The 21,736-nt window shown below is 41.5% G+C and overlaps 2 protein-coding genes across 7 annotated transcripts in view; one reads left to right on the forward strand and one right to left on the reverse strand.

Moving 5' to 3' along the window:
- LOC135573590 (OX-2 membrane glycoprotein-like) overlaps positions 1–1,716 on the forward strand; it is a 48,522-nt gene extending 46,806 nt beyond the window's left edge. For all 3 annotated transcript variants that reach the window (XM_065022858.1, XM_065022853.1, XM_065022855.1), the window contains one exon: positions 236–1,716. In XM_065022858.1, coding sequence (XP_064878930.1) covers positions 236–257 — 22 coding nt within the window. In that variant the 3' untranslated portion in view covers positions 258–1,716. The remainder of the gene's footprint in view (positions 1–235) is intronic.
- Position 1,717: 1 nt separating this feature from the next.
- On the reverse strand, positions 1,718–18,228 carry LOC135573622 (uncharacterized). 4 transcript variants are annotated; one of them, XM_065022903.1, is made up of 6 exons: positions 14,974–18,212; positions 11,108–11,425; positions 10,675–10,795; positions 10,209–10,245; positions 7,159–7,254; positions 1,718–2,371 (listed from the first exon to the last, which is right to left on the reverse strand). In XM_065022903.1, the coding sequence occupies exons 1-6, from the start codon at positions 15,038–15,040 to the stop codon at positions 2,279–2,281; spliced, it is 732 nt and encodes a 243-aa protein (XP_064878975.1). In that variant the 5' UTR covers positions 15,041–18,212; the 3' UTR covers positions 1,718–2,278. The 4 variants fall into 4 exon arrangements, with proteins under 4 accessions (XP_064878975.1, XP_064878984.1, XP_064878992.1 ...); XM_065022896.1 differs by lacking the exon at positions 1,718–2,371 and adding an exon at positions 2,382–5,043 and having other exon boundaries at positions 14,974–18,228; XM_065022912.1 differs by lacking the exon at positions 7,159–7,254 and having other exon boundaries at positions 10,182–10,245; positions 14,974–18,205.
- Between the last annotated feature and the right edge of the window lie 3,508 nt (positions 18,229–21,736).

Consider the following 21,736-nt stretch of genomic DNA (forward strand, 5'->3'; position numbering starts at 1 on the left):
ATTCTCTCACTGTCTGCTGTAGTCTCTCTCTTGAGGAAGAAGCTCTGAAATGATGTCATTTTGTGGTGGTCATAGAGTAGTCATGGTGACAGCATCATGCACTCAGCTGCATGTTAATATCTGTTCTGTAATGTTTGTCACAATGGCTGTCAGACCATCTTATTACCTCACAATGACCTGTGTTTTCATCCAATTGAAATATTATGATTTTCTTTCCCCCTCTTTTCTTTCTCAGGAACCTTTTCAATGACTACTGAGTGACTGTACTCACATTGCCACACACACACCTGATCATTACTGACTAATCTGGTTCATGTTATTTTATCTTTAAAAGTCTGTGATAATCTGTGAGAGTTGTGCAGGTCAGTTTAAAGATTGTAAGGAGAAACCAAAAATCTCTCTGAGACATTTACAAAGACCACACACGTAAGAGGGGAACATCAATCGTATTGGACACTTCCACTGAACAATCAATATGCAGTTCTGCCATTAGGTAACACTCAGGTTTTGACCTCTTAAAACCAAGAGACGGCATCAGTACAGCTTTAAATGTTTATCTAGTATATACCTTGTAAGCATGTGCATCTGTCATGTGTGTTGCTGTTTCTTTATCTTGTGTGACGTGCCACAACTAATGTTCCTTCTGGATAATGTTTAATTTAATCTATTCAATTTAAGGTTTCAAAGGGAGGGTATATTACCCTTAAACTACCAAAATTTTGGCAACTTTCAAGTTTTGGGGGTGAATTTTATAAGATCTAGTGAGTTTTTGTTCAGATTATCACTTCAGATTATCACATGTCTAATTATCTTTGGCCCTCTGTGTGGCCTTATCACATGTCAAATATATACAATTAGAGTTAATAAAAAATAATGTTATTGTTGATTAGATGATTTTTCATTAGACAATTTTCTCTTGAACCTTATGGCCTATCCACTAGAAATTCATGGACAATAAGGATATAGATATATGTGAATACAGTTTTTCAAAGTTATTCAAGTATAAATGACAAAAGTTGCCATACTAGAAATAATTTGTGCTGACATCAAAATAAATTAACCAGCAATTAGAAGTTTAACCAATCAGAGTATCAAAGCCAATTACATGATTCATGTAAGCCAACTCTTGCTCAACCCATCAGTTTCTGGGACCAATCAGAATGGTGAGAATGTTTTCACATTCTTAAGACGTTGGGAAGGAAAGAAAATCCAGACTCATGGTGGAGAAGAAACGCTAGTGGGCGTGGTGTTTGGCCGGAGCGATGTGGTTAGGTAGTCAGGCTAACTGATGTGCAGGAAGGAAAGCAAATGGAGAAGAAACGCTAGTGGGCGTGGTGTTTGGCCGGAGCGATGAGGATAGGTAGTCAGGCTAACTGATGTGCAGGAAGGAAAGCAAATGGAGAAGAAACGCTAGTGGGCGTGGTGTTTGGCCGGAGCGATGTGGTTAGGTAGTCAGGCTAACTGATGTGCAGGAAGGAAAGCAAATCCAGATTCATGGTGGAGAAGAAACGCTAGTGGGCGTGGTGTTTGGCCGGAGCGATGAGGATAGGTAGTCAGGCTAACTGATGTGCAGGAAGGAAACGACAGACCTGCCACCATGAAACAACTATCTCATGCTTTAAATAGACTGGCCTTGCATCCACAGAAGTACATAGGCTACAGCATACATACATTTTGTGGGAAAAACAGTTGTAATAAATCATATCCAGCTCGTTACTAGTTGTTGTGTTTTTTTTATTAAGATATGCACTTAAACATGTAGACTAATTCATGTAGCCAGGCCTATATAGGAAACAGAAAACTACAAAACAGGTCTACATTAATATTCTGTATTTTAAAGTTACAGTTTGAATACAGTGTCAGTTGGGACTTTTACTGATTTCTCCATTCATGTTTATGACAGGACAATGTTAGTATTTTACAACAGTACACTGACACCTGGTGGAAAAGATAGTGACTTTGGGATCAGGTGATCTCCACAGAAACATACTTTGTTCTATCCACAAACACAACAGCTATACTTTTTTAGACATGTAACACTTGTATTTCCATAACAGATGTGCAGCCTGCAGACAGTATGTGTTGATATTTAAAACAACCACAGAACATCTACAGTAAAGGAGAGGCTGATATATGGCAAGTCAGACAAGGGAAAATGCATTTTCACTAATCAAAATATTCACAGTAAATGCATATCTACCACTCTATCATATAGCTGTATAGCTAGCTGTATGTTACGAGAAGGTGTCTAATGCCATGTCGTCAACGGTGCCAGAGGTCAGGGGTTAGGATGCGGCAGCTGCAGAGTTGAGTAAAGCCCATTGTCTCTCCTTGTGAACGTGTTGTAGGGCTCATTGTCCTGTGGCTCCTCCTACAAAGACATTAACAATAGTCACCATATTACACTGTAGAATAACATATGGCTCTGTGGAAAATTCTATTGAAAATGTGAAAGAGCGTAGTCTGCAGGGGCCTCATTAATAAACGCTGCGTACGCACAAAATATCCCCCATAACGTGCCTGCGTCCGTTTCCACGCAAAAGTTGTCATTTATAAAAACTGAACTTGACATGAGAATGTGCTTATCCTCATGCTAACTTTAGACCATGAGTTCAAGTGGTGAAGTATTGCAATGCAAGAAGCCTAGTAGTAGCATTGTGCAGGAATATATGATAACACACTTATTCAGAACAATAAAACATGTAGCTAATTAATGCAATCATTCACGGTTAGTGAGAAGTGCAAAAAATCTCTTTATTTTATATTTGCATTCTAAAATAATTAGGTGTCCTTGCTAAGCAAAGCACAACTCTATATTTCTTCTTCCTATAATTATAATTATATTTATTCTGCTCACTCTCTAAAGTTTAAAAGATTTAAGCTTTTAAAAAATAAACCAACTTCCAAATGTCCAGACTGCCCCAGTTTAGATTGCTTGTCAAAGGATTTTTGATGCTGTGTTTACTTTTTGAGCTATAGCCATTTAAAATGTTCTTAAATTAACACGGGTTTGAATGAGAACCATAGGAATAAATATATTTGTTATGTATTACTTTTATTTATACAGGGTGGGTCAGTATTGAGACCAGGGTCTATTTTGTAAGGGAGCCCTGTGAACATGAACATACATAATATTAATACAGTAAATACAACAAGATCAATCAAAACAAACACTCATTTCAAAGTTGCCTGAAGGATATTCCATGAGCTGAGGCATAAAAACTAAAATAATTTGTCCCCAGGTCAGTGGAGACCCGTGGGTCCTCTAGAACCAGCCAGTCCAGAGAGCGAGTCTGAAAATGGCTGGATCTCCAGTCAATACATGAGCCGAGGTAGTGGGGGAGTCTCTGAAGAACCGCTTTATATACAAAAAATAGCCAATTCTGGGCTCTTCTGGTAGTCAGAGACTCCCAGCTAAGAAAACTATACAAAATGCAGTGATGTGTATGAAAATAGTGAAGAGAACAGGGACCAAAAATGGACCTCTGTGGCACACCTTTCATAATATTGAGGAAACTAGATTTGATAGCGTCAGTAAGCAAACAATGTGTCCTTGTCTGTTAGATAGTTGTTGAACCAATTGCAAAATGCCTGATCTAGGCCCATTTCAGACAACCTTAGAGTAAGTAAGAAATGGTCAACTGTATCAAATGCCTTCGACAAGTCAAAACATAAGGCAGCACAATGATGTTATGGTCTAAACAATGTAGCACATCATCTAAGTGTTGCTGCTGAAACAATGCTATGTCCACGTCTAAAGCCAGATTGGTGTTCATTAAGAATAGAATGAGAAGTTAATAAAAAAGCATTCTAAATTCTAGTTTTCAGAAGCTATTTTATGAAATAGGTGGCCCGCTGAGGCAAAGTGGTTCTTAAAAGCACTACAAATGTCCATCTTATCTGTTATGGAGAGGCTGTTATAACCTGCTGGGGTAATGAGGGGGTGGAGTTTTGTTTCAGAGATTTCACTACCTTCCAGACGGCAGCTGAATTCCCAGCATTCTCAGATGCACAGTTCAAGAAGTATGTTGATTTCGCTTTTCTAATCATGGATAAACATGTATTTCTCATGCGTCTGAAGGACTGCCAGTCATACGTAGAATCAGTTAGCCTAGCTGTAGCCCACGCTAAATTTCTCTCCTGAAGTTTCTCTGATAGTTAATGCGTGAACCAGGGATTAGCTCTATCTCTTACCCTTAGTTTCTTGAACAGAGCAGGCGTATCTGCAATAGAGTTGAGAAAAGAAGTAAAATAATTTAGGGCCTGATCTGAGTCAGAGGTATCGGACACAACCCCCCTTTCAACAAGAATTGTTGCTAATTGAAATTCCTATAATTTCTCTTTGTAATAAAGCGAGGGCAAGATTTGGGTAGATTTGCAGCTCTTATACAGGCAATGGGACAATAGTCACTGAACTCACTAGAAAAAATTGTCTGTATACTTATGAGGAGCATTTGTCAAAATAATACCTAAAAGAGTAGATTTTTCCGGGTGTTTAAAGTTGGGGCGTTTTGGTTCAGCTGAGTTAGATTTAGATCAATAAAGATAACTTTCAGCCAATCAGAAACTGGCATCAAACAATCCAGATTAAGATCACCCCCAAATTAATAATTCAGAGTTAGTATAGTTAGATAGCAAGTCAGACAATTGGCTAAGAGCACATGTTGAGGCAGAGGGAGGGCAATAAATTCCCACTAGTGTTATTTGGGCATTATTACAGAATTATTATTACAGTAGCTATTAAAAATGATCCTGCTCCTTGGCCAGCGTGTCCAGAGATGCAACCTCTCTTATCATCACTCAGTGCCTGGGTTTATCTCCACTGTACCCGCACCCCACCATACCCCTGTCTGCACATTATGCCTTGAATCTATTCTACCACGCCCAGAAATCTGCTCCTTTTATTCTCTGTCCCCAACGCACTAGACGACCAGTTTTACTAGCCTTTAGCCGTACCCTCATCCTACTCCTCCTCTGTTCCTCGGTTGATGTGGAGGTTAGCCCAGGCCCTGCGTGTCCCCAGGCACTCTCATTTGTTGACTTCTGTAATCAAAAAGGCCTTGGTTTCATGCATGTTAACATCAGAAGCCACCTCCCTAAATTTGTTTTACTCACTGCTTTGGCACACTCCACTAAACCTGATGTCCTTGCTGAATCCTGGTTTAGGAAGAAAAAAAAACCTGACATTTACTGCAATATACTGCAGAGATAGCTTGCAAAATTCTGTTATACTTTCAAGGTCTATGCCCAAACAGTCCGAGCTTCTAATTTTAAAAATTAATATCTCCAGAAATAAATCTCTCACTGTTTCCGCCTGTTATAGACCCCCCTCAGCTTCCAGCTGTGCCCTGGACACCATATGTGAATTGATTGCCCCCCATCTATCTTCAGAGTTCGTTCTGTTAGGTGACCTAAACTGGGATATGCTTAACACCCCAGCAGTCCTACAATCTAAGCTAGATGCCCTCAATCTCACACAAATTATCAAGGAAACCACCAGGTACAACCCTAAATCCGTAAACACGGGCACCCTCATAGATATCATCCTGACCAACTTGCCCTCCAAATACACCTCTGCTGTTTTCAATCAGGACCTCAGCAATCACTGCCTCATTGCCTGCATCCGCTATGGGTCCACAGTCAGACGACCACCCCTCACACACGCTCCCTAAAACACTTCTGCGAGCAGGCCTTTCTAATCGACCTGGCCCGGGTATCCTGGAAGGATATTGGCCTCATCCCATCAGTCGAGGATGCCTGGTAGTTCTTTAAAAGTCATTTATTCACCGTCTTAAATAAGCATGCCCCTTTCAAAAAATGTAGAACTAAGAACAGATATATCCCTTGGTTCACCCCAGACCTGACTGCCCTTGACCAGCACAAAAACATCCTGTGGCGGACTGCAATAGCATCGAATAGTCCCTGCGATATGTAACTGTTCAGGGAAGTCCGGAACCAATACACGCAGTCAGTCAGGAAATCAAAGGCTAGCTTTTTCAAACAGACATTTGCATCCTGACTCCAAAACGTTTTGGGACACTGTAAAGTCCATGGAGAACCAGAGCACCTCCTCCCAGCTGCCCACTGCACTGAGGCTAGGTAACACGGTCACCACCGATAAATCCATGATAATCAAACATTTCAAAAAGCATTTCTCTACGGCTGGCTATGCTTTCCTCCTGGCTACTCCAACCCCGGGCAAACAGCTACACACCCCCCGCAGCTTCTTGCCCGAGCCTCCCCAGCATCTCCTTCACCCAAATCCAGATACCAGATGTTCTGAAAGAGCTGCAAAACCTGGACCTGTACAAATCAGCTGGGCTAGATAATCTGGATCCTCTCTTTCTAAAATTATCCGCCGCCATTGTTGCAACCCCTATTACCTGTTCAACCTCTCTTTCGTATCGTCTGAGATTCCTAAAGATTGGAAAGCTGCCACGGTCATCCCCCTCTTCAAAGGGGGTGACACTCTAGACCCAAACTGTTATAGACCTATATCCATCCTGCCCTGCCTTTCTAAAGTCTTTGAAAGCCAAGTTAATAAACAGATCACTGACCATTTCGAATCCCACTGTACCTTCTCCGCTGTGTAATCCGGTTGCGGAGATGGTCATGGGTGCACCTCAGCCACGCTCAAGGTACTAAACGATATCATAACTGCCAACAATAAAATACAGTACTGTGCAGCCATCTTCATCGACCTGGCCAAGGCTTTCGACTCTGTCAATCACTGTATTCTTATCGGCAGAATCAATAGCCTTGGTTTCTCAAATGACTGTCTTGCCTGGTTCACCAACTACTTCTCAGACAGAGTTCAGTGTGTCAAATCGGAGGGCCTGTTGTCCGGACCTCTGGCAGTCTCTATGGGGGTGGTACCACATGGTTCAATTCTCGGGCCGACTCTTTTCTCTGTATACATCAACGATGCCGCTCTTGCTGCGGGTGATTTCCTGATCCACCTCTATGCAGACGACACCATTCTGTATACATCTGGCCCTTCTTTGGACACTGTGTTAACTAACCTCCAAACAAGCTTCAATGCCATACAACACTCCTTCCGTGGCCTCCAACTGCTCTTAAACGCTAGTAAAACCAAATGCATGCTTTTCAACCGTTCGCTGCCCACCTTAGCGCACTGGTCACGATAACAATACCCACCCATAGCACGTGCTCCAGCAGGTATATCTCACTGGTCATCCCCAAAGCCAGCACCTCCTTTGGGCGCCTTTCCTTCCAGTTCTCTGCTGCCAGTGACTGGAACAAATAGCAAAAATCGCTGAAGCTGGAGACTTACATTTCCCTCACTAACTTTAAACATCAGCTATCTGAGCAGCTAACCGATCGCTGCAGCTGTACATAGTCCATCTGTAAATAGCCCACCCAATCTACCTACATCATCCCCATTTTGTTTTTATTTACTTTTCTGCTCTTTTGCACACCAGTATCTCTACTTGCACATCATCATCTGCTCATCTAACACTCCAGTGTTAATCTGCTAAATTGTAATTACTTCGCTACTATGGCCTATTTATTGCCTTACCTCCTCACGCCATTTGCACACACTATATATAGACTTTCTTTTTTTCTATTGTGGTATTGACGGTACGCTTTTTTATTCCATGTGTAATTCTGTGTTGTTGTTTGTGTTGCACTGCTTTGCTTTATCTTGACCCGGTCGCAGTTGTAAATGAGAACTTGTTCTCAACTAGCTTACCTGGTTAAATAAAGGTGAAAAAAGTAAGCTAAAAGACTAACTTTAAAACATTCAGGCTATCCTAACTTCTAATTAATTTGTATATGCATTTGCATAAATTATCATAAACTACTCAACAACTGTAACTCTTGAACCATTCAAGCGAGAAACACTAAACAAACTTTCACATGTTCAGGCTATCCTATTCTATCAATCAATCGATTTGACCACAACTATTGACCACAACCACATAGCTACTGACCACAACTACTATCCACAACTACTAACCATAACTACTGACCACAACCACACAACTACTGACCACAACTACTGACCACAGTTACTGACCTCAACCACAAAACTACTAACAACTACTGAACCACAATTACTGACCACAATCACACAACTACTGACCACAGCTAATGATCTCAACCACAAAAGTACTGACCACAACTACTGAGTAGTACTGACCACAACTACTGACCACAAGCACAAAACGACTGACCACAATCACACAACTACTGACCACAACCCCACACCTACTGACCACAACTACTGAACCACACAACTACTGACCACAACCCCACACCTACTGACCACAACTACTGAACCACACACCAACTGACCACAATCACACACCTACTGACCACAACTACAAAATGTCTGACCACAACCACACAGCTACTGAACACAACAATTGATCGCAACCACACAACCACAAAATGACTGACCACAGAATACTGACCACACAACTACTGACCACAACTACTAACCACAACCACACAACTACTGACCACAACCGCACAACTATTGACCACACAACTACTGACCACAACCACACAACCACTGAACCTCACAACTACTGAACACAATTACTGACCACAACAACACAACCACAAAAGTACTGACCAGAAACACAGAATAGTGACCACACAACTACTGACCACAACCACACAACTACTGAACCACACAACTATTGGCTCATTAATCCCCCTCCTCTCCCCTGTAACTATTCCCCAGGTCGTTGCTGCAAATGAGAATGTGTTCTCAGTCAATTTACCTGGTAAAATAACGGACAAATAAAAAAAATAACATTACTACTGCCTTCACTACCACTACTACTACTATTTCACAACCATACTTACTTCCAGACTAGCAAACACACCACATTTGTCACGCCCTGGTCGAAGTATTTTGTGTTTTTCTTTATGTTTTGGTCAGGCCAGGGTGTGACATGGGTTTTTGTATGTGGTGTGTAGCTTAGTGGGATTGTAGCTTAGTGGGGTGTTCTGGGAGAGTCTATGGCTGTCTGAAGTGGTTCTCAATCAGAGGCAGGTGTTTACCGTTGTCTCTGATTGGGAACCATATTTAGGCAGCCATATTCTTTGGTTGTATTGTGGGTGATTGTCCTGTGTGTCTTGATGTCCTTGTTAGAGGTTTGTAGACACATGTATAGGCTGTTTTTGTTTCGTTTATTGTTTTGTTGAGTTTGTGTGTTGATTCGTGTTAAGTTGTTTTATTAAACATGGATCGAAATCTACACGCTGCAGTTTGGTCCGACTCTCCTTCACCAGTAGAAAGCCGTTACAACATTTACTTAAGTAAATGCCATTTTCTAGTTAGAAATAGGTATATTTTTACTATTTATTTCATTTCCATGATCATTGCAGAATAATTTCCTCACCTTTTCAAACTGTGATGGTTTCATTAGCCTATAGGCTTACAACAAGTTAGGATAGGCTACCATTCATCGCATCTGTTATTTAAGTCACATGTATCTCAGTTGGTAGAGCATGGCCAGGTGTCACGCCCTGACCTTAGAGAGCCTTGTTTATTCTCTATTTGGTTAGGTCAGGGTGTGACTTGGGTGGGCAAATCTATGTTTTTATTTCTTTGTTGGCCTAGTATGGTTCCCAATCAGAGGCAGCTGTTTATCATTGTCTCTGATTTGGGATCATACTTAGGCAGCCCGTTTTCCCACCTTGAGTTGTGGGGTCTTGATTTTGTATAGGTGCTGTGTAGCCTGCAGAACTTTACGGTCGTGTTGTATTTTGTTGGAGTTCAATATTAAAAATCAGAAAGTCATTTCTTTCTTTCTAGACAACGTTTCAGAATTCACGGCCAGTGGAGCATATTAAAAAGTTACAATATGTTTACGGGTCCACAACAATTTGCAATAGTTTTTTTCAGCAAATGTCACTGTAAACACCTCCAGAGACATTTTATCAAGCTTGCGAACTGCTATTTAGAAACGGCAATGGTTTCATTTCAGTACGCAGCGAACAAATTCATTCACAAGCGAACAAATTCAGGATGGGTCTGATTTATAACGGGAAACATGTGTATGCATGGCATCCGCCAAGCTGATGAATCTCAATATTTTTGTAAGTGCGCAGTCTTATGTGTGCGGTCTTTTCAGAAATGCTGCGCGCAGATATTTATTGTGAAATGTACGCAACGGTTATAAATGAAGACTCAGCTGACTAACAGGTAACAGCAAGCAGTGTTGTGGCACCTCGTTGACGGTTCCAGACACTTGTAGCAGTGTTCTCCTGTTGAGCAAAAAAGAACAAGATTGAATTAACATAGCACCAACTGAAACATGTTTTACACCGCACATTTCCCAGAGCACAATGATTGTGTGCAGTGAATCTGTTTTTTTTCACCACACTCGTTTTTGACAGGAAATGAGACGTGAGAAGCCACAACAGCGCAGCTATTGGAAACTACTCACTGGTCACAGATGTCAGTTGAACATCTAGCCTAGTTTCGATTTACATTTTGGTTGAAGCCCCCATGAACTCATAGCATTGCATGTATTTCTGACACCAATTCAGTACTATATCCTCATTGTAGAAGTAAAATGTATTTGAGAATGCATCATTTCTACAACAGTGCTTCAAAGTAATTATTCAAATGCCAAAAATCTGTCAAACACTCATTACAGCAACTCTTTTACCAATGTATTAATATCATCTTACCTGAGATGAATTTTCCTCATGATTACACCACCAATCACCAGGACAGCTACACATTCTGCAACACCTGATATCATCCCCCAATAGAAGAGACGGTTGTCTGTGGCCTGTTGCACTTTGGTCCCTGAGAAAGGGGAAAATACACATTAAGATCTTATTTGTTTCTCTTCCGCCATCTTGTTCATTTTCATTAAGGCATCGTGTTTTTGACAGTATCTACATTTTAAGACATTATTACATGAACTGATGACAAAATCCAATATTGTGACTACAGAAATGCTCAGTTCTGTCAGATGTCTATGAAACAAGACCACAAAACACTGACAGAACATCAAGGTAAGCACATGACAGGCATCCCACTAAATATGTGATGATAAGATATGCTGGGGTTCATTTTAAAATGATTGTGAACAATCCCATCAGACCAAACACTTACCATTGACCGAAATATGTATGTTTATATCAGAATTGCCTCCATCATGTGTACATACACAGGTGTAGTTCCCTTCGTCAGATGGTTGTATGTTGGTGATGTGTAGAAACACACTGTCATTCTCTGTCTGCAGTGTGACTCTGGGGTCACAAGTGCTGTTGGTATGATTTGTCTCAACGTCGTATGAAACTCTACACTCGTGACCCTCACTTATAACTCTATTTTTGTGACATACTACAGTAAGGATGTCAGTGAGTGTTTGGTTTGGGCAGAGAAGAGTGGAATCTGCTCCTCCGGTCTCCAATGTTTTCTCCTGAGTCACTGTAAACAGGAAGGGAAACAGATTGTGGGTATATTATTTCATGAGATCGGTTTGATTGAGCATGAGTAGTTCTATCAATCCTCATGAATAAAAAGTCCCATTTCAGTCTACAGACATTTCTACAGACCCAAAATGACGTTTTATAATGGTAGAAAGAAACCTGACACAAGAAAAAGCCACTTTACTGAACTGTTAATGTCCAAATGAAGACGACCCAAAGTGAATTCATGACCTCATACGATCTCAATGGAACAGGAATATTATATGGGGGGGGTTTAACTGTGTACGGGATGCAACTCTAGACAAGTCATCAACTAAACTAAATCCTTTTCCTAACATGTCTAAGGTATTAAACCACAATATCAAAGAGATGGGTCTGTGTGAACTGTGGAGATAGAAACATTCAACTGAAAGACAATACTCTTATTACTCTTACCTCCAACTCATATTCAATCATTTACTTTTTTTATTGTAAACTTGGCTTTAATTGACTGTGTTTCTGAATGTAAATACCTTCCTAGAATAATTACAGACAATAGCCCATTGTCTTTCACGTTTAAGCACAAACCTCCTATGCCAATAGCAGAGACATAGCGATCCAACACAATGTTTCTTGGAGATAAGGAGTTTATCTCATATAGACACGCAACACACAGATAGACACGTTTTTGGAAATAAATGTAGGCAATGAAGTATGTCCAACTGTAGTCTGGGAAGGTCTTAAATCATACATGAGAGGTTGTATCATGTCTTACTCTTCACATTAGAAAAAAAAGACCAATAAAGAATTAGAAATACTAGAACAGAAAATCCACGACTCAAAGAAAACACAGTTTAGATAGAAATGTTGACACCCTTCAACAGTTGAACACTTTTAAGCTTGAATATAACACAATAAACTCTCGAACTGCAGAGATTGCTGCCATGAAATCCAAGCAACAATATGTTGAGCAAGGTGAAAGTGCAGGGGAAATGCTGGCTTGGCAAATGAAGAAAGAGGAATGAACCATCCATAGCATTCAAACCCCCCGTAACAATGGATCCTTCTGAAATTAACTTTGACTTTAAAACATTTTATCACAAACTGTATCAATCCCAAAACAAAAGTTCAAAGGAAGATACAGACAATTTCCTTAAGGCCATTTGACCAATTATAAATGAACCAGAGAAAAGGAATATGGATAAAACATCACCCCAGGTGAACTGTTGGAGGGCATCAATTATCTTCATACTGGGAAATCTCCTAGTAATGATGGATTCCCAGTGGAACTTTATAGACACCTTTATCCCAGATTACTAAGGCCTATGTTACTTATGCTCACAGCAGCTCTAGAGAAAAATGAACTTCCCCAGTCACTATGTTTGGCTACAATCACCCTACTTAAAAAGAAAGATAATGATCCATTGTTAATACAGAACAATGAAATGAACAAAGACACATATGAAGTACCTGGGTGTACTGATACCATGCAATCTGGAGGAGGCATAAAACATCAATTACTCTCCTTTTAATAGATGGGTATGAATCTGATGTTCAGAGATGGAGATCTCTCCCTATTTTTATGTTCGGTAGGGTCAAAATATTTCAAATGTTTATATTACCAAGGTTGATGTATTTATCCAGGCCTTGCCCGTTTCAATTCCATCAAACCTCTTTAATAAAATAAATGTCCTGCTCTCCAAGTGTATGGAATGAAAAGACCTCGAGAGTCAAATGGACTGTTTTATACTTCTCCTATGAAGCTGGAGGTCTTGGACCACCTCACATGAAGATGTATGACTGGGCTGCACCACGGCGTTCACTAATACAATGGACAGGAGACTATCCTTGTGGAATGGAGGAGTATTAAAGCCACAAATGTAACATTGTATGATCTAAAACATATTCACTACTTCAGCTCCAAGGCATTAAAAAAAACAGACAATGGAATGATTCTCAAATCTATTCATATTTGGGGCAATGTATGTAAATTCATGAGGTGGAAAGAACCAATATAGCCAATCACCCCTATTTGGAATAACCCCACCTTACCTCCAGTGTTTAATGATGACCCCTTTAAGTCCTGCTTACAAATTGGCATCATGAATATTTATCATGTTTACTATGATGGATCTCTGCTGTTATTTAATCAATTACACAATCCAAGGCCGATTTTTTTAAGTTCTCAAAACTCAGAAATCATATTCAATCACTTCAACAGAATATGGAGGAACCTAAGGCATCTAGCATGAAAAAAATCCTGAAAGAAGCTGCTACGACAAAGAAGTTGATTGCCAAGTTATATCAAGGGCTGATTGAAACTTTACCTGGTGGTTCAGAACCTATAATGAACAAATGGTAAACAGATCTAAATGAAGAAATCGAGGAGAATCATTGGTCACAGATATGTTCAAATGTTCATACCTGCTCCTACAAAGACATGAACTAATCCAATGTAAGATAATTCATAGGACTTACTATAGTCCTGCCAGAATGCATGTAATGTCACCCAGAAATGTCACATCTCTGTTGGAGATGCAAAAAGCACAAAGGAACTATATTACATATGCTGTGGTCCTGTGACAAACTGACACCATTCTGGGATAATGTATGTGCTACCATTTCATTAGGTCTAGGAAGTTATATCCATTCATCTCCACGATTATGTTTGTTGGGAAATGTAAATATTGGTGATCAATATCAGAGAACTTTTGGTCATCTAGGTCTACTTGCTGCAATAAAAAATAAAGCCATCAATTGGAAAGCTCCATATCCACGCTCAATAACAAACTGGAATTAAACCATACATATTAAACCATACATATTAAACCATACATATTAAACCATACATATTAAACCATACATATTAAACCATACATATTAAACCATACATGTTAAACCATACATATTAAACCATACATATTAAACCATACACATTAAACCATACATATTAAACCATACATATTAAACCATACATATTAAACCATACATATTAAACCATACATATTAAACCATACATATTAAACCATACATATTAAACCATACATATTAAACCATACATATTTGACAGAATTTGGAAATGTTATGCTGACCATCTTAGAGAATGATTTGTATTGTTTCCATTTTGTTTTTGTGTTGCTTGTGATAAAACATAAGATGAGTAGCTAGTGGTAGTGAAGTAAAAATTAAAGTTTATTCTTGTTGAGTAACTGCATTAAAACTGTAGTGAGCAATTACACTTTACAATACAGTGCACGAGTAGCTAGTGAAGTAAAGCAAAGTGAAGTTTATTCATATTGACTAACTGCATTAAAACTGTAGTGAGCAATTACACTTTACAATACAGTGCACGAGTAGCTAGTGAAGTAAAGCAAAGTAAAGTTTATTCATATTGACTAACTGCATTAAAACTGTAGTGAACAATGTGGTTATCTTTACAATGCAGTGTCCTTATTACTGTGTAGGTCTAACTCCTGTAAGTACTCCTGTAAGTACTCCTGTAAGTACTCCTGTTAGGTTCAGGGCTAGTGGACAAATTAAATACATAATGGCATACATCTCTCTTACCGTTAACAGCTGTGCATAGACCCCACAGCACCAGAAGCAGAGCAAGTCTGGATACGCTTCCACACATACTGACCAACTGCAGAACCAAACGTTGACCCAACACTGCCTGCTGAGACCGACTACAGATGTGACGCCAATGCAACGTTATTTACTCAGTAGAGGAACAAAATAAAACTAAATCAAACCAAAGTGAAGCTCATTTGCCTGGGTTGACTTGGTTATAATGGGCCTTGAGAGCTGAGTGTAGGAAGTTCTGCTGTCGTCTAGCTTGTATTCGTGTTACTCCTATGCAGAAACAATGGCACCTCTGCTAGTGCAACCTAGTTTTTGTGACTGGGGTCTTTGTAGAGCACCACAGAGAGGTCTTATGATCTACCACAGACACATCAACAGGTCCACTTCCTTCTTTAGACACAAAAAAGTATAGATTTTGCACCACCACAAGGCTGAAGGTTGCTTTATAACTGATTTTTCATTTTATTTTTTATTTCACTTTTATTTAACTTGGCAAGTCAGTTAAGAACAAACTCTTATTTACAATGACGGCCTACCAAAAGGCAAAAGCCTCCTGTGGGGTTGGGGGCTGGGATTAAAAATATAAATAAATAAAATAAAATGTAGGACAAAACACACATCACGACAAGAGAGACAACACAACACTACATAAAGATAGACCTAAGACAACAACATAGCATGGCAGCAACACATGACAATACAACATAAAAACACATGGTAGCAACACAACATGGTAGTAGCAACACATGGTAGCAGCACAAAACAGGGTACAAACATTATTGTGCGCAGACAACAGCACAGAAGGGAAAAAAGGTAGAGACAACAAAACATCACGCAAAGCAGCCATAACTGTCAGTAAGAGTGTCCATAATTGAGTCTTTGAATGAAGAGATGGAGATGAAACTGTCCAGTTTGAGTGTTTTTTGCAGCTCATTCCAGTCGCTAGCTGCAGCGAACTGAAAAGACGAGCAACCCAGGGATGTGTGTGCTTTGGAGATCTTTAACAGAACGTGACTGGCAGAATGGGTGTTGTATGTGGAGGATGAGGGCTGAGGTAGATATCTCAGATAGGGGGGAGTGAGGCCTAAGAGGGTTTTATAAAGAAGAATCAACCACTGGGTCTTGCGACGGGTATACAGAGATGACCAGTTTACAGAGGAGTATAGAGTGCTGAGGTAGATATCTCAGATAGGGGGGAGTGAGGCCTAAGAGGGTTGAGGTAGATATCTCAGGTAGGGGGGAGTGAGGCCTAAGAGGGTTTTATAAAGAAGAATCAACCACTGGGTCTTGCGACGGGTATACAGAGAGGAGAGAGCTTAGGTCACCTAGCAGGATATTCAGACTTAGTGTAAGGGGGCCAGGAGAGAGCTTAGGGCACCTAGCAGGATATTCAGACTTAGTGTAAGGGGGCCAGGAGAGAGCTTAGGGCACCTAGCAGGACATATTCAGACTTAGTGTAAGGGGGCCAGGAGAGAGCTTAGGGCACCTGTTCAATGATCTTACATTGAATGATCTTAAGGAGCATTGGTGGCAAATCTGATGGCAGAATGGTAAAGAACATCTAGACGCTCAAGAGAGCACCATTACCTGCAGATCTATACATTACGTCTCCGTAATCTAGCATGAGTAGGACGGTCATCTAAATCATGGTTAGTTTGGTAGCTGGGGTGAAAGAGGAGCGATTACGATTAACTTTTACCTGCAGCTTTGATATGTGCTGAGAGAAGGACAGTGTACCATCCAGCCATACCCCCATGTACTTGTATGATGTGACTACCTCAAGCTCTAAACCCTCAGTAGTAATCACACCTGTGGCGAGAGGGGCATTTTTCTTACCAAACCACATGGCCTTTGTTTTGGAGGTGTTCAGAACAAGGTTAAGGGAAGAGAAAGCTTGTTGGACACTAAGAAAGCTTTGTTGTAGAGCGTTTAACACAACATTCGGGGAGGGGCCAGGTGAGTATAAAACTGTATCATCTGCATATAAATGGATAAGAGAGCTTCCTACTGCTGGAGCTATGTTGTTTATGTAAATTGAGAAGAGCGGGGGGCCTAGGATCGAGCCTTAGGGTACACCCTTGGTGACAGGCAGTGGCTGAGACAGCAGATGTTCTGACTTACACTGCACTCTTTGAGAGAGGTAGTTAGCAAAGAGACACCAATACTCCTTAGCCGGCCCACAAGAATGGAATGGTCTACCGTAATCAAAAGCTTTGGCCAAGTCAATAAAAATAGCAGCACAACATTGCTTAGAATCAAGGGCAATGGTGACATCATTGAGGACCTTTAAGGTTGCAGTGACACATCCATAACCTGAGTGGAAACCAGTTTGCATACCAGAGAGAATACTATAGGCATCAAGAAAGCCAGTCAGTTGATTATTGACAAGTTTTTCCAACACTTTTGATAAACAGGGCAAAATAGAAATAGGCCTATAACAGTTAGGATCAGCTTGATCCCCCCCTTTAAATAAAGGACAAACCGTGGCTGCCTTCCAAGCAATGTGAACCTCCCCAGAGAGCAGAGACAGGTTAAAAGGTCAGAGATGGGCTTGGCGATGATAGGGGCAGCAACCTTAAAAAAGAAAGGGTCTAAACCCTCTGACCCAGAAGTTTTTTGGGGGTCAAGTTTAAGGAGCTCCTCTAGCACCTCGGACTCAGTGACAGCCTGCAGGGAGAAACTTTGTAGCGGGGATAGGAAAAAAGAGGGGCTAGTCGCATTAGGAAAGGTGGGAGATTAGGAAATGTTGGATGGGTGAGGAGGCATGGCTCAGTCAAATAGGAATCCCAACTTAATGAAGTGGTGATTAAAGAGCTCAGCCATGTGCTTCATGACAGTAACAACCACATCATCAACTTTAAGGGACATGGGCAGCTGTGAGGAGGAGGGTTCATTCTTCAGGTCTTTAACTGTTTACAGAACGTCTTGGGATTAGACCCACAGAGAGAGAACTGCTCCTTATAGTAACTAACTTTGGCCTTCCGGATAGCCTGAGTGCACTTATTTCTCATTTGCCTGAACGAGAGCCAGTCAACCTGAGTACACGTGTGCCGAGCCTTTCGCCAAATGTAATTCTTGAGGTGGGGTAACTCCGCAAGATCACGGTCAAACCAGGGGCTGAACCTGTTTTTAATTCTCATTTTCTTTATGGGGGCGTGTGTTTGTTAGCAATACCACTGACATGTATAAAAAGAAGGTCCAAGTGTCTTCGACAGAGGGGATCAAGCTGATTCTATACCAATTTACAGAGGCCACGTCATGAAGGAAGACTTGCTCATTAAAGTTTTTTTACCAAGCGTCTATGACAAATCATGACAGGACGTTTCACTGAGCAGCCATTACAAACACAGGCTGTAAAACAGTGATCACTAAGGTCATTACTGAAAACACCAGACTGATACCTATCAGGATTATTTGTGAGGATAACATTGAGCAACGTATCCTTTGTTGGGTGTTTGGAGTCATACTTTGTGGGATTGTTAATAATCTGAGAAAGATTTAGGGAGTCCCATTGCTTTAGGACTTGGTCAGGTGGTTTAGGCATGTCCCAGTTTAGGTCACCTAGCAGGATATTCAGACTTAGTGTAAGGGGGCCAGGAGAGAGCTTAGGGCACCTAGCAGGATATTCAGACTTAGTGTAAGGGGGCCAGGAGAGAGCTTAGGGCACCTAGCAGGATATTCAGACTTAGTGTAAGGGGGCCAGGAGAGAGCTTAGGTCACCTAGCAGGATATTCAGACTTAGTGTAAGGGGGCCAGGAGAGAGCTTAGGTCACCTAGCAGGATATTCAGACTTAGTGTAAGGGGGCCAGGAGAGAGCTTAGGGCACCTAGCAGGATATTCAGACTTAGTGTAAGGGGGCCAGGACAGAGCTTAGGGCACCTAGCAGGACATATTCAGACTTAGTGTAAGGGGGCCAGGAGAGAGCTTAGGGCACCTAGCAGGATATTCAGACTTAGTGTAAGGGGGCCAGGAGAGAGCTTAGGGCACCTAGTAGGATATTCAGACTTAGTGTAAGGGGGCCAGGAGAGAGCTTAGGGCACCTAGCAGGATATTCAGACTTAGTGTCAGGGGGCCAGGAGAGAGCTTAGGGCACCTAGCAGGACATATTCAGACTTAGTGTAAGGGGCCAGGAGAGAGCTTAGGGCACCTAGCAGGATATTCAAACTTAGTGTAAGGGGGCCAGGAGAGAGCTTAGGGCACCTAGCAGGATATTCAGACTTAGTGTAAGGGGGCCAGGAGAGAGCTTAGGGCACCTAGCAGGATATTCAGTCTTAGTGTAAGGGGGCCAGGAGAGAGCTTAGGGCACCTAGCAGGATATTCAGACTTAGTGTAAGAGGGCCAGGAGAGAGCTTAGGTCACCTAGCAGGATATTCAGACTTAGTGTAAGAGGGCCAGGAGAGAGCTTAGGGCAGGTAGGGTACAGGCCAGTGCTTATGGAGGACGATAGCACCCAGCAACAGTCAACAAAGAGCTATTTGAAACTTTAACGCTAAAATCCAGCAACTCAAATTGTTTGGGGACAGACTTGGTTGAGCACTGAAGGTGATCCTTGGAAAAGATTGCCACTCCCCCACCTTTGGAAGATCTGTCTTGACGAAAAAGTTTATAACCAGAAAGGTTAACATCAGTATTTAGAACACTCTTCCTTAATCACGTCTCAGGAATGACCAACACGTCTGGATTTAAGCTGTGAACCCACACTTTCAATTGATCCATTTTAGGTAATAAGCTTCTAGTGTTAACGAGCTGAAAACCCAGGCTTTTACGAGAGCAGCAATCACCAAAGCAGATATCAGCAGGCAACGGGAGTAGGTGTCACACCCACTTGGGAGAAGCTTTTATTTCTGGAGATGATTTCTTGTAGAAAATGGCTTACACATTGCTAACAGGCCACATAGTCAATGTACCTGCTAGACCAAGCCTAACTTAGTGAAGACCTTGATTCGTCTCTGTCTTTACAGTTCCTGAAACATGTCTATGGCCACCCACTCAGTTACCAGGGACCTATTCTGCCACATCCCAGGGAATGGAGAGAGCAGAACCACCCCTCCTTAAATCCATAGTCATTGACAGTAAGATGTGTGAAAAATGTTGTTTGGTACTGAGATTTTCTATGTGTATTGATTCCTACGAACCAACTTTGTAAGAGCCTTGTGTCCTGATTCAACAGACACCTCCCCTGGTGAGTCATGTAAAGTTTCCTGATTCAACAGACACCCCCCCTGGTGAGTCATGAAAAGTTTCCTGATTCAACAGACACCTCCCCTGGTGAGTCATGAAAAGTTTCCTGATTCAACAGACACCTCCCCTGGTGAGTCATGTAAAGTTTCCTGATTCAACAGACACCTCCCCTGGTGAGTCATGTAAAGTTTCCTGATTCAACAGACACCTCCCCTGGTGAGTCATGTAAAGTTTACTGATTCAACAGACACATCCCCTGGTGAGTCATGTAAAGTTTACTGATTCAACAGACACCCCCCCTGGTGAGTCATGTAAAGTTTCCTGATTCAACAGACACCTCCCCTGGTGAGTCATGTAAAGTTTCCTGATTCAACAGACACCTCCCCTGGTGAGTCATGTAAAGTTTACTGATTCAACAGACACATCCCCTGGTGAGTCATGTAAAGTTTACTGATTCAACAGACACCCCCCCTGGTGAGTCATGTAAAGTTTCCTGATTCAACAGACACCCCCCCTGGTGAGTCATGTAAAGTTTCCTGATTCAACAGACACCTCCCCTGGTGAGTCATGTAAAGTTTCCTGATTCAACAGACAGCTCCCCTGGTGAGTCATGTACAATTTCCTGATTCAACAGACACCTCCCCTGGTGAGTCATGTAAAGTTTCCTGATTCAACAGACACCTCCCCTGGTGAGTCATGTAAAGTTTCCTGATTCAACAGACACCTCCCCTGGTGAGTCATGTAAAGTTTCCTGATTCAAAAGACACCTCCCCTGGTGAGTCATGTAAAGTTTCCTGATTCAAAAGACACCTCCCCTGGTGAGTCATGTAAAGTTTCCTGATTCAACAGACACCTCCCCTGGTGAGTCATGTAAAGTTTCCTGATTCAACAGACACCTCCCCTGGTGAGTCATGTAAAGTTTACTGATTCAACAGACACCCCCCCTGGTGAGTCATGTAAAGTTTCCTGATTCAACAGACACATCCCCTGTTGAGTCATGTAAAGTTTCCTGATTCAACAGACACCTCCCCTGGTGAGTCATGTAAAGTTTCCTGATTCAACAGACAGCTCCCCTGGTGAGTCATGTACAATTTCCTGATTCAACAGACACCTCCCCTGGTGAGTCATGTAAAGTTTCCTGATTCAAAAGACACCTCCCCTGGTGAGTCATGTAAAGTTTCCTGATTCAAAAGACACCTCCCCTGGTGAGTCATGTAAAGTTTCCTGATTCAACAGACACCTCCCCTGGTGAGTCATGTAAAGTTTCCTGATTCAACAGACACCTCCCCTGGTGAGTCATGTAAAGTTTACTGATTCAACAGACACCCCCCCTGGTGAGTCATGTAAAGTTTCCTGATTCAACAGACACATCCCCTGTTGAGTCATGTAAAGTTTCCTGATTCAACAGACACCTCCCCTGGTGAGTCATATAAATTTCTTCCATTTCTCTCTTGCTCATTCTCTCTGTTGCTCACTCAGACTCACACACGTGCAGTTACACCCATTTCCAACACTGTTTGTTGCAGGAATGATATGACAGACGCATCACTTTTGAAAAATATAATAT

The sequence above is a fragment of the Oncorhynchus nerka genome, linkage group LG2, assembly GCF_034236695.1.
Source record: "Oncorhynchus nerka isolate Pitt River linkage group LG2, Oner_Uvic_2.0, whole genome shotgun sequence".
Lineage (NCBI taxonomy): Eukaryota > Metazoa > Chordata > Actinopteri > Salmoniformes > Salmonidae > Oncorhynchus > Oncorhynchus nerka.

Coding starts and splice junctions, on each gene's coding strand:
- LOC135573622 (XM_065022896.1), bottom strand. CDS start 15,040: ATGTGTGGAAGCGTATCCAGACTTGCTCTGCTTCTGGTGCTGTGGGGT. Junction 11,426..14,973: donor TCTATGCACAGCTGTTAACG/GTAAGAGAGATG, acceptor TCCTGTTTACAG/TGACTCAGGAGAAAACATTG. Junction 10,246..10,674: donor ATGAGGAAAATTCATCTCAG/GTAAGATGATAT, acceptor TTTGCTCAACAG/GAGAACACTGCTACAAGTGT.